The sequence below is a fragment of the Camelus bactrianus genome, chromosome 25, assembly GCF_048773025.1.
Source record: "Camelus bactrianus isolate YW-2024 breed Bactrian camel chromosome 25, ASM4877302v1, whole genome shotgun sequence".
Taxonomy (NCBI): Eukaryota; Metazoa; Chordata; class Mammalia; order Artiodactyla; family Camelidae; genus Camelus; species Camelus bactrianus.
In genome coordinates, this window is record NC_133563.1 from 15,565,521 (window position 1) to 15,578,509 (window position 12,989).

The 12,989-nt window shown below is 38.8% G+C and overlaps 1 protein-coding gene across 3 annotated transcripts in view; it reads left to right on the forward strand.

Annotated features, from left to right (window-relative positions):
* Positions 1-12,989, forward strand: part of PKHD1L1 (PKHD1 like 1) — a 133,739-nt gene that overhangs the window by 116,785 nt on the left and 3,965 nt on the right. For 2 of the 3 annotated variants that reach the window (XM_010955840.3, XM_045517270.2), the window contains 6 exons: positions 635-792; positions 3,158-3,293; positions 6,105-6,449; positions 9,811-9,962; positions 10,354-10,500; positions 10,849-11,002. In XM_010955840.3, coding sequence (XP_010954142.2) covers positions 635-792; positions 3,158-3,293; positions 6,105-6,449; positions 9,811-9,962; positions 10,354-10,500; positions 10,849-11,002 — 1,092 coding nt within the window. Of the gene's footprint in view, positions 1-634; positions 793-3,157; positions 3,294-6,104; positions 6,450-9,810; positions 9,963-10,353; positions 10,501-10,848; positions 11,003-12,989 lie in introns of those variants that run through there. The other variant, XR_006725162.2, reaches the window with a different exon arrangement.

Sequence of the window (12,989 nt, forward strand, 5' to 3'; positions counted from 1 at the left end):
AATTGTATTAGAATAACAGTGGAAGAAGATTAAAGGTAATAAAACACACACACATAAGAGTTTGCTGAATTTACAAATTAACTAATGAACAAATGAGTAAGTGAAAGAAATAATTAATAAATTAATTATTCGGACATACAGATGTCCATGTTTCCTAGGTACAGGCTCTATTTTTAACAAATTAACTCTGTTGTAACATATTCCTCAGCAAAGAGTCTGAGAAACTTGGTTCCCCACACAAAGTCACATTTTATAGATAGGAGAAGGCATCAAGCATTTGCATCCTCACCACGTGCCCTGGGCTCAAATATGATTATTAGAGTAAAGATACATGTATATCTACTCCTTCCTTCAATGACCTTCCAGTACAAATCCTAGACACATTAATTTACCCATCTGACCCTTGGCAGTCTAGAAGTAAGGATAGTAGAGAGGGAGTTGCTTTGCTGCCTTCCTTCCTTTTTAAGTTGAGGTTTGAGAAATAACTTAGATCACTGAATGGATGGGTGGATGGATAATGGCTATACATGCTGAACTTGCCCACGGCAGTTTATTTTTAATACAGTTACTCTTCAGGCTTTGCACTAATCATACTCGTAATAGGGAACGTGAACTCTCATCTGTGTGGATGTAGGCCCACAGGATCATGGCTGGTGTGCCGGGTACACATGCCGGAGGAGACTGTCCCTGTTCCATAGCATCGTGGCTCTGGGCAAATTTTACGAAGTTTACTTCACTGGCACCAGTCCTCAGAATCTTCGACTGATGCTGCTTAATGTTGACCATAACCAGGTAAGGCAAGATAGAAGTAACCTCTTAAGAGTGATTGGTGTTTATTATTTGCACGTACTTCTGTCTGCGAGGGAATTTATCTCCTTCACTGCTCTCTGAAACATCATCATCCTACAGCTCATTTTCAAGGACCAGTAGGGTACTACTAGAAACACTGTCAGTCCAGACTGTTTTCATCAGCCTGAGAGCACATTTGAGTACCAAGCAGCTCCCTGCAATATGCACTTGGTTCTGCTGCTCTGTCTGAGTCGGCGTGACAGTGAGTCCTACAATGCGTGTGATTAGCAAGCAAACCTAAACTTTTACTTAAAAATAGTCCCTTTGCAAGGGTTTTTTTTTGTTGTTTTTTTTTTTTTTTGGACTGGGAGAGGTAATTAGGTTTATTTATTTTTAGAGGAGGTACTGGGGATTGAACTCAGGACCTTGTGCACGCTAAGCACGTGCTCTACCATTTGAACTATACCCTCCTCCCTGACATAAAAATAGTATGGATCTAAAACTGGTCACTTGAAATTGTACATTTATTCTTCCGTGCTGCTATTATTTATATATGTCACAAACACATCTTTGGAATATATTTCAGAGATCACAGCATATTTTCTAAAATACCTTCAATAATGTCAACTCTTTGCTATAAACTGAATTCAGCAAGGATGAGTAAATTACATACACTATGTCAGTGGGAAAAGAGAGTGAGGTTAAGCAGTCGTCGCCTAATATAGATTTTCTTTTCTAAGAATGAGACTTTGAGGTCCTAGAGTAAAAGGACTGTGAAGAAAGGACACGAATCAGATGAAACAGAGAAAGGAGTAAGGAGAGGAGACATTTGCCCCCTCTCAGGTGACAGCAGTTACATCCTATCAGTTGCTCAAGATAAAATCTTAGAACCATTCTTGATTTCTCTCTTTCTCTCCCATTCCTCATCCAATCTATCTGCAAATCCTGTTGAGTCTCCCTTCAAAATATCCAGAATCTGACCACTTCTCACTACCTCCATTGCCACCATCCAATATGAGCCAACATTATTTCTTCCCTGAAGTAAGGCAGTTGCCTCCCAGCTCCTCCTCCTGCTCACCTTTGCCCCCTCTGTTGTCTGTTCTCACCTCAGCCACCACTGAGATACATTGAGAACAAGTCAGACCAGGCCACTCGTGTGCCTTAAACTCTACAGTAATTTCCCCGCTGGTCTTTGTACAAGAGCCCGAGTGCTCACAATGGCCTACAAGGCACTGGGACAATCTCCCTCATCCCTTAACTCTCTGACTTCTTCCACGCCCCTGCCCCCCAGCCACCCTGGGCTCCTTGCTATTGCTCAGCATTCCAGACATGCTGCCACCTTGGCCCATGTTTCAGATGTTGAGTCTGCCTGAACATTCTACCCTGGGTGGCTGACTCCCCCACCTCCTCACTCCCATCCTCTCAGTAGGCCTACCTTGGTCACCTCTCCCTTCTTGGCTCTCCCAGTTACTCATACTCTGAACTACCTTTTCTTTTTTTCCAAAGCACTTACTTATCATCTTCTAATATGCTTCATACTTTAATTTTTAACATTTCTATTATTTATTGTCTCTCTCCTCATTCTAGAATATAAACCCAGATAGGACAGGGACTTTTGAGAGTCCCTAGAATAGGGCCTGGCTCAGATAGGCACTTGATTTCTGAATGAAAGAGAGTATTTAAATTTTAAAAATAAGAAAGGTAACTACAAAGTAACGTGACTTAATATTCTGAGCCTCTGTAGACAAACTCAAAAGAAAATTCCAAAACTGCATGTAGCTTATTAGATTCCCTATAAATTCCTCATCACCCTTGCAAAAGCCAGACTCCTTACTTTATGATTATATCTGATAGCATGAAATATGGGGAATAAACATGAAAAATGACCAAAATTGAATTAAGATAGTTATTTTGACTGATTTATATTAGTCTTAGTATCTCACTTTTCTCAGAGATAAGCATTTTTTTTCAACAGTAGGTGCATAATTTTCTGTGGTTACATTGTACAGAGCTCTGCTAACTCTCCCATTTCTTCTACCCCTGGAGTGAAAGCCTGTATTGAACATTGTTAGCTTTTAAAGGATCTCCTTCTTTAATTTAGAGATTGTCCTCTAATAATTTCTTGTTATATTACATTCTTTTCTACTGAGAATCACTAATTAAGAGTTAAGTTGTAACATCTATATGAATGGTTGAATGTAAATCTATTTAACATTTTAGCTCCATACTTATCCTAAATCCATCAAACTTGGTTTTAATATTTTACAGAAGGCATGTATAGTTAAAGGATATTTTTAAAGTGCTAAATTCTAAATATTCTGTTTCATTGTTCTCTTAATACAACAAAAGTATTGTTTATTTTTAATAGGCTGTTCTGGTAGGAATTTTTTTCCCCACACTGCAGCGTTTGGATGTCTATGTGAACAATGCATTGGTCTGTCCCAAAAATACAGTATGGAACTCCCAACAGAAACACTGTGAACTTAAAAGACATCTGTATACAGGTATTTCCTCAAATACAGCACACACTAAATATGTACTTAATTATATATAAAATTCTGTCATGTTTCATGTTTAATATTTAATTCTTTAGCCCTTGACAAATACAAGAGAAAAAACATTTTTACCCATGGTCCACCAAACACTAAAATGTGTTCATTTACAACATGCATGTGCTGAAAAATCACTGCTGATGGAATTCTTATCTATCTGCACACATGCAGATAGAAGTTTGTGTGTATAAGGGCTATATTCATTTGCCCCGTGAGAATTTGCATTCTACACATTTAGTTCAGTTATTCCTATGTACAGAAGAGATTTTGCTTAGAATTTTTACCCTAGCTCTGCTTTACTTCTATTTCATAGAGGTCAGAACCTAAATTCATTGGCAGTCACCAGATGTATTGCCAAGAAAGCTAGCGTAACATCAGTTGAACACCGTGAAGTAAATATGATAAAGTAAACTCTGAATTTAAAGGAAATACGTGGAAGAAGCTAACCTTACCCATTTACCAACATTTGCAAAACCAAAATTTGTCTCTGCTCATTGAAGTCTTTTTGTTGAACAGGATACTAGCAAGACCAGGCCATTCCATTCCACGTGTGCTACTTATCGTGGTTTTTAGCTGCGCCCCATAGTCTTGGCTAACAGTGACGCAAAAGTGCTGCGGATCACATGCTAAGCGAGACAGGAGAGTGTGAATGGATAACCCATACGCGTGTTGTCCCTGGAGCACGTTCTACTTCTACGAGTCCTAGACAGAGCTCATGTTTCCAGAGGCATTCCTGTGTGTCAGGCATTGTTCTAAGTGCTTTGTATATAATAACTGTTACTATATCCTATAAATAGCCCTGTGAGGTAGGCACAGATGAGTAAACTCAGACACAAGGGGGTTAGTTAATTTGCCAAGGTCTCTGTCTCAGCTCAGGCTGCCATAACAAAATACAATAAACTGGGTGGCTTAAAAACAGATTTATTTTCTCACTGTTCTGGAGGCTGCTAGCATGAGACCAGGATACCAGTATGATCTGGTTCTGGTGGGAGTGCTCCTCCTGACTTGAGAATGGCTGCCTTCTCATGTGTTCTCAGGTGGCAGAGATGGAGTCGGGGGCGGGGGGGGGGCACTCTTGTGGCTTTTCTTGTAAGTGCATTAATTCATCATAAAGTCCCCAGCCTCATGACTTCATCTAAATCCAATTACCTCTCAAAGACCCCATCTCCAGATACCCTCACAGTGAGGGTTATGGCTGCAACACGTGAGCTTGGTGAGGGGAGACACAATTCAGTCCAGACGCAATATCAAAGCTGGTAGGGGCAGAGCAAGGTCCTGAACACAGGCAGTCTAGTTCTGGAACCCATACACTTAACTACTATGCTGCATTATTTCCTTAAAAGCTAAGAGAATCAGTTTTATTTTTATATATAAACGATGGAACATATTTACAGCTTAATTTTCATAAATTTTAACTTTTTTTAAAACAACATTTTGGTACCAAGTACTCTATCATTCAAGTTAAGAAAACAGAAACTGTGTCAACAGGCAGAATTTAATGTAGGGCATCAATTACACAGGTGTCAGAGGGCTGCAAAACAATGGCACCACTGCCCTCTTAGAAATTTTTTTCTGGAATAGCATTGCCTTTAGATAAACATCTTGCTTTGACACTGGGAATGGAAAATAATATCCATGTACTATGAATCTATACGTATCTTTTTGGATTACCCCAGATATTTATTATTATCTGTGTCTCCGCTTCCTTGCATTACTGTGAAGACATAGGATAAGGGGCATGTGCACCTCTAACAGTAGCTCGAGAGCAGCTTCAATTTATAACACAAAACCACATTCTTTAGATTCACAGAATGTTTAAATTAAATTGCATCTAGAACTTATACTAGTAGATTTTAAGAAATATATAGTAAGAATGAAAGCCTTCTTATACCATTGCTATGAGTGTCTGTTACATTAACAAGAAATACCCTCTTCTTTCTAAGATTCCAATTTATTTTTCTTTGTAAGCCTCACTATGAAATGTGGTAAGAAGCTACATGTCTCATTCCAGTGTTATTGTACAGTCAGTCTTTGGGCTCAGTATGTGTTAGTGGATTTATTACTTCTTGGACATTTTTGATCCTCTGCCATTAAATCATATATATGTTTATTGATAGAAGTATATACTATATATATAGTAGTCTCAATCACTTTTACAAAATTCAGTGCCCTAGTATAATTTGTTTAGCATTAACTGAAGATTTTTCAGGCTGAAATGTAAACCTGTTTTATTAACGTAAGATCCTTCTGAGAGATTTTGATACACACTTCATTTGTATTACATACTTTTGTCCTTAATTAAAACAGAAGCACTGAATTGTAAATTTTCCTTATGAGTTGGTATATAGCCCTGCGTAAACTAGATGGCTATTAAAGTGAAATTTACATTTTTAAATTACCAAATGCCTTTGGTCAAGGCTTTAAAATTCTGAAAATGTAAATATTATTACAAGTACCATATAGGCTCCCAGTTCAAATTAGATCTTATTTCTCATTTGTACATGTCTATAGCTAATTGTTTTTTAAAATAAATTTAATGTATAATGAATATTAATGGTATTATTTAAAGAATTAACTTCAATTTTGCATGTCAGTTTCTGTAAGTATTTTTGTTTTGAATATGCAAACTTTCCTATGAAAGAATGATAATACTGAACTTTTTCAGAATTTTCTAAATTTAAGCAAATATTTAAAAACTGCATGGTAATTACAATAATGTAAATGAATTTTAACTGTGCTATTTTGGCTTTTTCCCCTTCATAGAACAATTCCTTCCTAACCTGAATTCCACTGTCCTTGGTGAAAATTACTTTGATAGAACCTACCAGATGCTTTACCTTTTGGTTAAAGGACCTATACCTGTTGAAATCCACACCACTGCAGTCATATTTGTCTCTTTCCAATTACCTGCTGTAACGGAAGATGACTTTTATAGCTCTCATAATCTGGTTAGAAACCTTGCCTTGTTCCTAAAGATACCAAGTGACAAAATCCGTGTCAGCAAAATAATACGCGGGGAGAACCTGCGGAGGAAGAGGGCCCTGGGACTCACAGTTGAACTGGAGATCGGAGATCCTCCCCCTCAGTTCGTAATCAACAACACTACAGGTATGAAGAGTAGACGTTTGAGATAGAGTAACGTAGTTACCAAACCAAATCCATAAATAGCCCCATCAAGGCTGGGTAAGCCAAGCCAACAGCCCCACATCCTGACCGCAGGGCCTGGAGATACTTTTCCCTGCTCTACTTCTGTAATCCCAAACTATTCTGAATCATGAAGGAACTTCAACTTCTATTTTGTTATTGTAGCAATTAATTAATTCAACAAAAGGATTTGGCCTAACATAAAAGATCCAAGAAATGACCTAAGGAAGTGACCTTATAGCTGAGAGACAAGGAGGAAAAGAGTTGGTCAGTGAAAAGTGGGAGCTAAGAATGCTGGAGGCTGAGGCAATAGTTGATGAGAGTTTGGTACATTTGAAGAACTGGGAAGGATCCAATAGGTCTGCAGCAGAAGGGCCAGAAAAGACCAGCTGCTGGAGTCAAGACTGAGAGGTAGGCAGATCATGGGAAACCAAAAGAAGTTCTCCTCTTTGTAAGCCAAGAGAAGGACAGAGGCTGTTTTCCTAAGGGAAAAAGTAGACCCTTGTAGACTCTGAGAGGTGGGGTGGTGGGTTAAATTTCCAGAGTAAACTCACATATTTACACTAACAAGTGCAAATGTGCAAGAATATGTTCTGTCTTTAATATCTATGACTGATCTAATCAGCCTTACCAGCCATCACCCCTTTCTCTGTCCCTCACTCCCCATGAGGAACAGAGGGGCTTTAACTTTCAAGGCTCTGGGAGGAGAATCCACTTAATAATGTGGTCAAGTTATTGACTATTATTATAAAAGTTGCACAAGTAAGGCTTCTCTGCATACTTTTTCTTAAAGAGAGCTTCCACACTGTGTAAATTTCAGACTCAGAAAGTCCTGATCTACCCTATTTCTGTCCAGCATGTTTTACATTAAACTCCCAGGCTCTCTGATGTGTGAACTTAGGTACTGGGTGAAGTTCTCACCTTCTGCCACTGGGGGTCATCACTCCTTCCCCAGGAGGTTTGCTTCTGACCTTTGACCCCATGCACCTGCCACACTGCTGTTCTGGAATTCTACCAGTTATGCAGGCAGAAGGTTCTTCCCTTGTGGCGATAAGCCTGTGTGGAAAGGCTTGCATGAATGGAAGAAGGTGCTGATCACCTTATCACCTCTCTTTGTTGAAAGAAACAGGAAGCATAGCCTTGTGTTGCAACCAGACCTTCCCAGTGATGTTCTCTGCCCAGTAATGGGTTACTTTCCTCCACCAACCTTCTGTTTCCTTATACCTACAGAATAAAGGCCTTAGACTCAACCTAGTCTGTTAATTTACTCTAGGAGTTGTAGCAGGTCCATGCAACATATACAGATGGCTAACTGACTCGTAGAAATCCCTGGTAAGCCCTTACATGTATTGGAGTCCAGTATTTACCACCCTCGCCACTCAAGTGTCCAAAAAACTGATTTATTTCCTATATATGATCTAAATTTCTTCGCACACAGCTTCTCCCACCTTCCACCCCCTTAAAGAAGTTTTATCTTGTTAGTCAGATTTATCATATATTTATTTATAACACAGTCTAAGAACATAGAAATAGGGGCAGGGGAAGGATAGGCCAATGGCGTGTTTCCCAGACATAGATTGGAATAGGATTTGAGGTCTTGAGGAAAACTCTGTAGCTTGGCAGGGAGCGAAATACTGGGAAGTGGCAAGAAAGATGTGTACGTAGTAATACTCCTGGTTTCCCACAGCCTTCACATAGTGTCAGGATCCAGAAGCTCCCAGATGTCCTAGAAAGCAGTTACTTAAGTACCAAGGGGACCTCTGGATAAGAGCTCTTCAAGTTACGGTCTTTGGTTTCTAGATGGCAGTCAGCAGAAATGGATGCCTTCCCACGTCAAATGGTCAGAAAGAACCTGTTAACAATGCAGGCAGGTCAGTCCTGCCACCCTGCACCAAAAACCAGTGAGGAGAGACGGTAGTCGTAGTGTGTAGACATGAGCCACCTTTGTTCTGCTGCCATGAGGTCACGCGAGCCCTCATACCTAGGAAGCCATCTGGTAGAAGAGTGTATGGAGGGAGTTGGGGGAGAGGGAGGAATCAGAAAGACTGACATTTATCCCAAAGAGTCTAAATCAATCAAAAGAGACCTTTAAAATTGGCAGGGACTGAAATTCCCTGAGACTGTGATTTTCAAAGTCTTATGAAACCTCTGCCCAAGAGCATTGGCTGCTTCTTCCCGAGCACACTAAGCTTCATGGCTTAGCCTTAGTGAAAGCAACTCAATGATCAGAGTCCTCAAGGCAAGACTCTGGATAAGGAAGGGGCTAGCATGGAGGAACAGTATACCAAAACATCCTGGCTACAGCCGTCTCTTAAACGATCTGACTACAGCGTATAGAACAGAGTGCAAAAGAGAGAATGGACACAAAAAAGCCAGTTGAAAACCTGTTTTAGATTCTTTGCTGCTGATGGGTTAAGTAGGATTTGGGCAGTGGAGACAGACTTAGAAATTGAGAATCAGGTGGAAGGTATAGCTTAGTGGAAGAGTGCATATTTACTATGCACGAGGTCCTGGGTTCAATCCCCAGTACCTCCATTAAAAAATAAATAAACCTAATTACCTCCTCCCTCAAAAAAATCTAAAAGAAAAAAAAATTATAAATAAAATCAATTATTTTTTAAAAAGAAATTGAGAATTGATTTTTATGGTGTGGGGGAGAGGTGAAGTAGAAGAAGGGTTCAAGAAAAAGTTCCAGGCTTCAGACAAAAGGAGTACAGTGTATGGAGAGCCACATCTTAAGGTAAGGAGCCTTTTGGGGCAGTAGGTTTCAGGAACCTGCCAGGCTAAGAAAAGGGAACAGAAACTGCCTATGGTGTTAAAATTAACTGTGCACATTGTCAATGTCCAGAGGAAGTAATAATTTGGGGTTAGTAATTTAATGATAATGTTAGCAACTGATGAATCCACACTGTAAATTCGATGATGCTAATTATCTTTCCATTCCATAATTAACACTCTATTTTTTCAAAATGGTGTGCCATAATAGACATGCATAATAGTGCTTCACTTCTAAACAAAGAATGACATGGGAGATTATTAAATTAAGAGACAAATTTTTCCCACTATGCTCTCATTCATTTTTCTTGTCTCTATTTTATATACCTTTGTTTTTTTTTCTTAAATTCCAACTTTAAAAACATATTATACTGAGTACTTAATATTCCTGACCTCCTTAAGATGACTTTGTCCTGTTTAGCTCATGTACAGTTTGAAAGCTGTAGAATTCTATAATGTGGATGTAGCGACACAAACAAAAACTAAAGTGAAATATTCTCACTATTCCATATTCTTATAATCCACATGTCACAACACTGTTTCCTCATAGGTCAGATGCAATTATCTGAACTCCAGAAAATTGCTGATTCTCTTGGACAAGCTGTAATTTTAGGAAAAACCCGTAGTATCCTTGGATTTAATATCTCTTCCATGTCTATTACTAATCCTATTCCCAGTCCAAGTGATTCTGGCTGGATTAAGGTAAGAAAGTGCTACTGGAAAAATGCATTGTGGCTATTTAAAATATTGCTTGCTTCTTATTTTAACTGTTTTTCTATTTCAATACAATAATTTAGAGGGCAGTCTTTCTAATTTATTGTTGGCTATTTTTTACAGTATTACTAAAATGATAAAGTAGTTGAAAAAGGAGTATATCTTCTAAAAAATTATGTATTGGTATAAAATGTGCTTTGCTTCAAATATTTATAACAATGCTTTTGCTCTAGAGGAATATTGAAATAATATTGACCTCACGTTTTGAACATGTTTTAAAATAAACAGTGCATATTACACTTAGCCTGGCTAAGATGAGTTTGCTACTGAATGTAGTTTATTTTGTGAAAATCACTTCCTCCCTCACGACCATTTTCAGGTGACTGCCCAACCGGTTGAAAGGCTTGCATTTCCCGTTCATCATGTGGCCTTTGTGTCCTCGCTGTCAGTGATCACTCAGCCGGCAGCAACACAGCCAGGACAGCCATTTTCTCAGCAGCCTTCAGTAAAGGCAGTAGATTCCGATGTAAGTTATAACTCAAACATTTATCTAAGTGGAAGAGTTAAGCGATAAACTTTGGAGGGTGAACCCAACTTCACTAATCCTGGTACCCTGGCAACCTGAGGATGGCACTGCCTCTTAGAATTTGGACTGGTATCCATGGACCTCATCTTTTCCTGTTTTAAAAATGTTCCGTTTCAATGACTTTACTCGGCTGCCCATATTTTGAACTCTTTGTGTAGGAAAAGGAGCTTCTGCAGACTAAAAATTTGACATGAGGCATTAAAAAATAAAGTTCCATATATCGTTAAAGGAAAAAAAAAAGCATGGGAACAGGACAATTGTTATAATTCTCTACTGTTTTTCTCTTAGGGTAATTGTGTATCAGTCGAGATTACTTCACTGACTTTGAAGGCTGTACTAAAGGACTCCAATAACAACCAAATCAGTGGTCTTAGTGGAAATACAACAGTTCCATTTAGTGGCTGTTGGGCCAACTATACAGATCTTACTCTTCTTAGAACAGGTGAGTGTACTATTTTGGATCCTCATATATAGGCCCATAAACAGGGACAATTATAATTCTCTTTCAATGAAAAGATAAATTACAGAAATCAGAATGTCTAGCTTCCAAAAATACATTTAATATGTAAAACAAAGTGAAAAATCAAATAAGCAATTAAGGGAATTAAAACAGGTAATTTGAGGTTGTACATCAAAATTATATCATGATTCATATTTTCTTTGTGTGTATTTTTCTAAATTTTCTCACCATGTATTACATTTATAATAAGAAAACTTAATATGTAAATTTTTCAAATTCAAGAAAAAAAAGGATGAGATAGTGTCGTATAATTTTAATGGGCCATGCAGGAGTTCAGAGTTGAGCTGGAAAGTTGGTTCTGGTCTTTCTGAAAGCCAATGCAGAGGGGAACACATGAGCGTTACCATGATTCACTGTGCCCGTCAGGTAAACCAGTTGCTGTGGAGAATTACAACTTGCTCTGAGATCAAAACAGATGTCTCGTATGAGGTCTCATGAAGTATACTCCTGATACCTCCAGCATGGTTTCAGTAATGCAGTGATAACTTCCACAGTGAGGTTTCTTGTGTTATCTCCATGTGGGTTGATGGCATAACTCCAATTGGTAAAAGCCTTTCTACCAAGGCAAAAATGGTATGTCCAAAAAACAAGTCTCTATTAATAATAGATTGTTCAGTGTTGAAAAGGATGAAATAGATTTCATGTACTTGATACAGGCCTCTGTTAATCTGCTTACCTCAACCTGGGCTCATTTAAGACCTTTGTAGGCCCTGACTCCTAAAAAAGTTTTACAGTGGCAGCACTCCACTCTCCTCACCACTGTTATTTCAAACACACACACTAAAGGTCAGAATAAAAGCAAAAATAAAGAGTAAAAGAAGTAAAAGAAATTCTAACAGTAGTCTTTTTTTTTTCATATAACTAAATATCAAAAGATAAAATTACTCCAAAAGAATTTTTTCCTTGTTTTCTGTTCCTTATGCTTTGATGATGCCTTGCACCAGGTAAGTTTGATCTGCCTACTGAGCAGCAATATCTCACCCTAGAGCTCAATGAGAATCCAGTGGTACTGAGTTCAATATTGTGCTCTGGGACAAGTACATGGAGTGGCCTATACGCTTGGTGGTTAAGGGCAGTGCCAGATTCTTCAATAATCAGGTTAAATAGTGGTAGGATTGGGACCTTTTTGTGGGAAATAAGGCACCTGACAAGAACCCTGCCTGAAAGAAGGTTGCCCACCTCTCCAAGAAGATGGACTCAGGAGATGCCCAGTGGCAAAGACCCAACCTGAGGATCATGGTCTGCAGACTACCACTTCCAAATGCCATGTTCCACAGTAACCAGGATCACTGAGGTGCTGAAGCAGTAATGTAGGTTTCAACATTTTTGTGATAACAAAATAGCACTCTTCTTTTATCCAGTAAGTTTTCTTTCAGAGTTCAAAGCTTCCCTCAGAGTATTTATCTGACCTGCTACAGAGAAGTGTCATTGATTCTGATACCTTCCTTCCTTCCTTCTTTCTAGCTTTCTGCCTTGCTTTCTTTTTTTTCATCAAGTGGAGGGTTTCAGTTCCCTGGTTGTGTATAGTAAGGAAGGTCAAGTATTGTCATCACTTCATTATTTTTAGATCAGTTAGTCAGTTTGTAGTTTAAAAAACTTTAATAACAGAATATATAAGAAAATTAATAAAGCATCCTCCTTGTAACACTTTCTAGTAGGTACCCCACCCTGTTAGTAACTGTGAGCAGTCCCCCTGCATATTAGACTGTAGCCACAGCGTGGCCCCACCCCCTCTTCTTCTCACAGCTCCACAAAGAGCAAAGCAGGGGCCACCAGGGCAGAGGAGGTGTGGGCTGTAGTTTCTAACACAGAAAACGAGGATGTGAGAATTAGGTTAAAAAAAAAAGTGGAAGAAGAAAGTAAACAGTTGAGGCTGCATCTTTTGAACAATCTGGAGAAATATTACTGC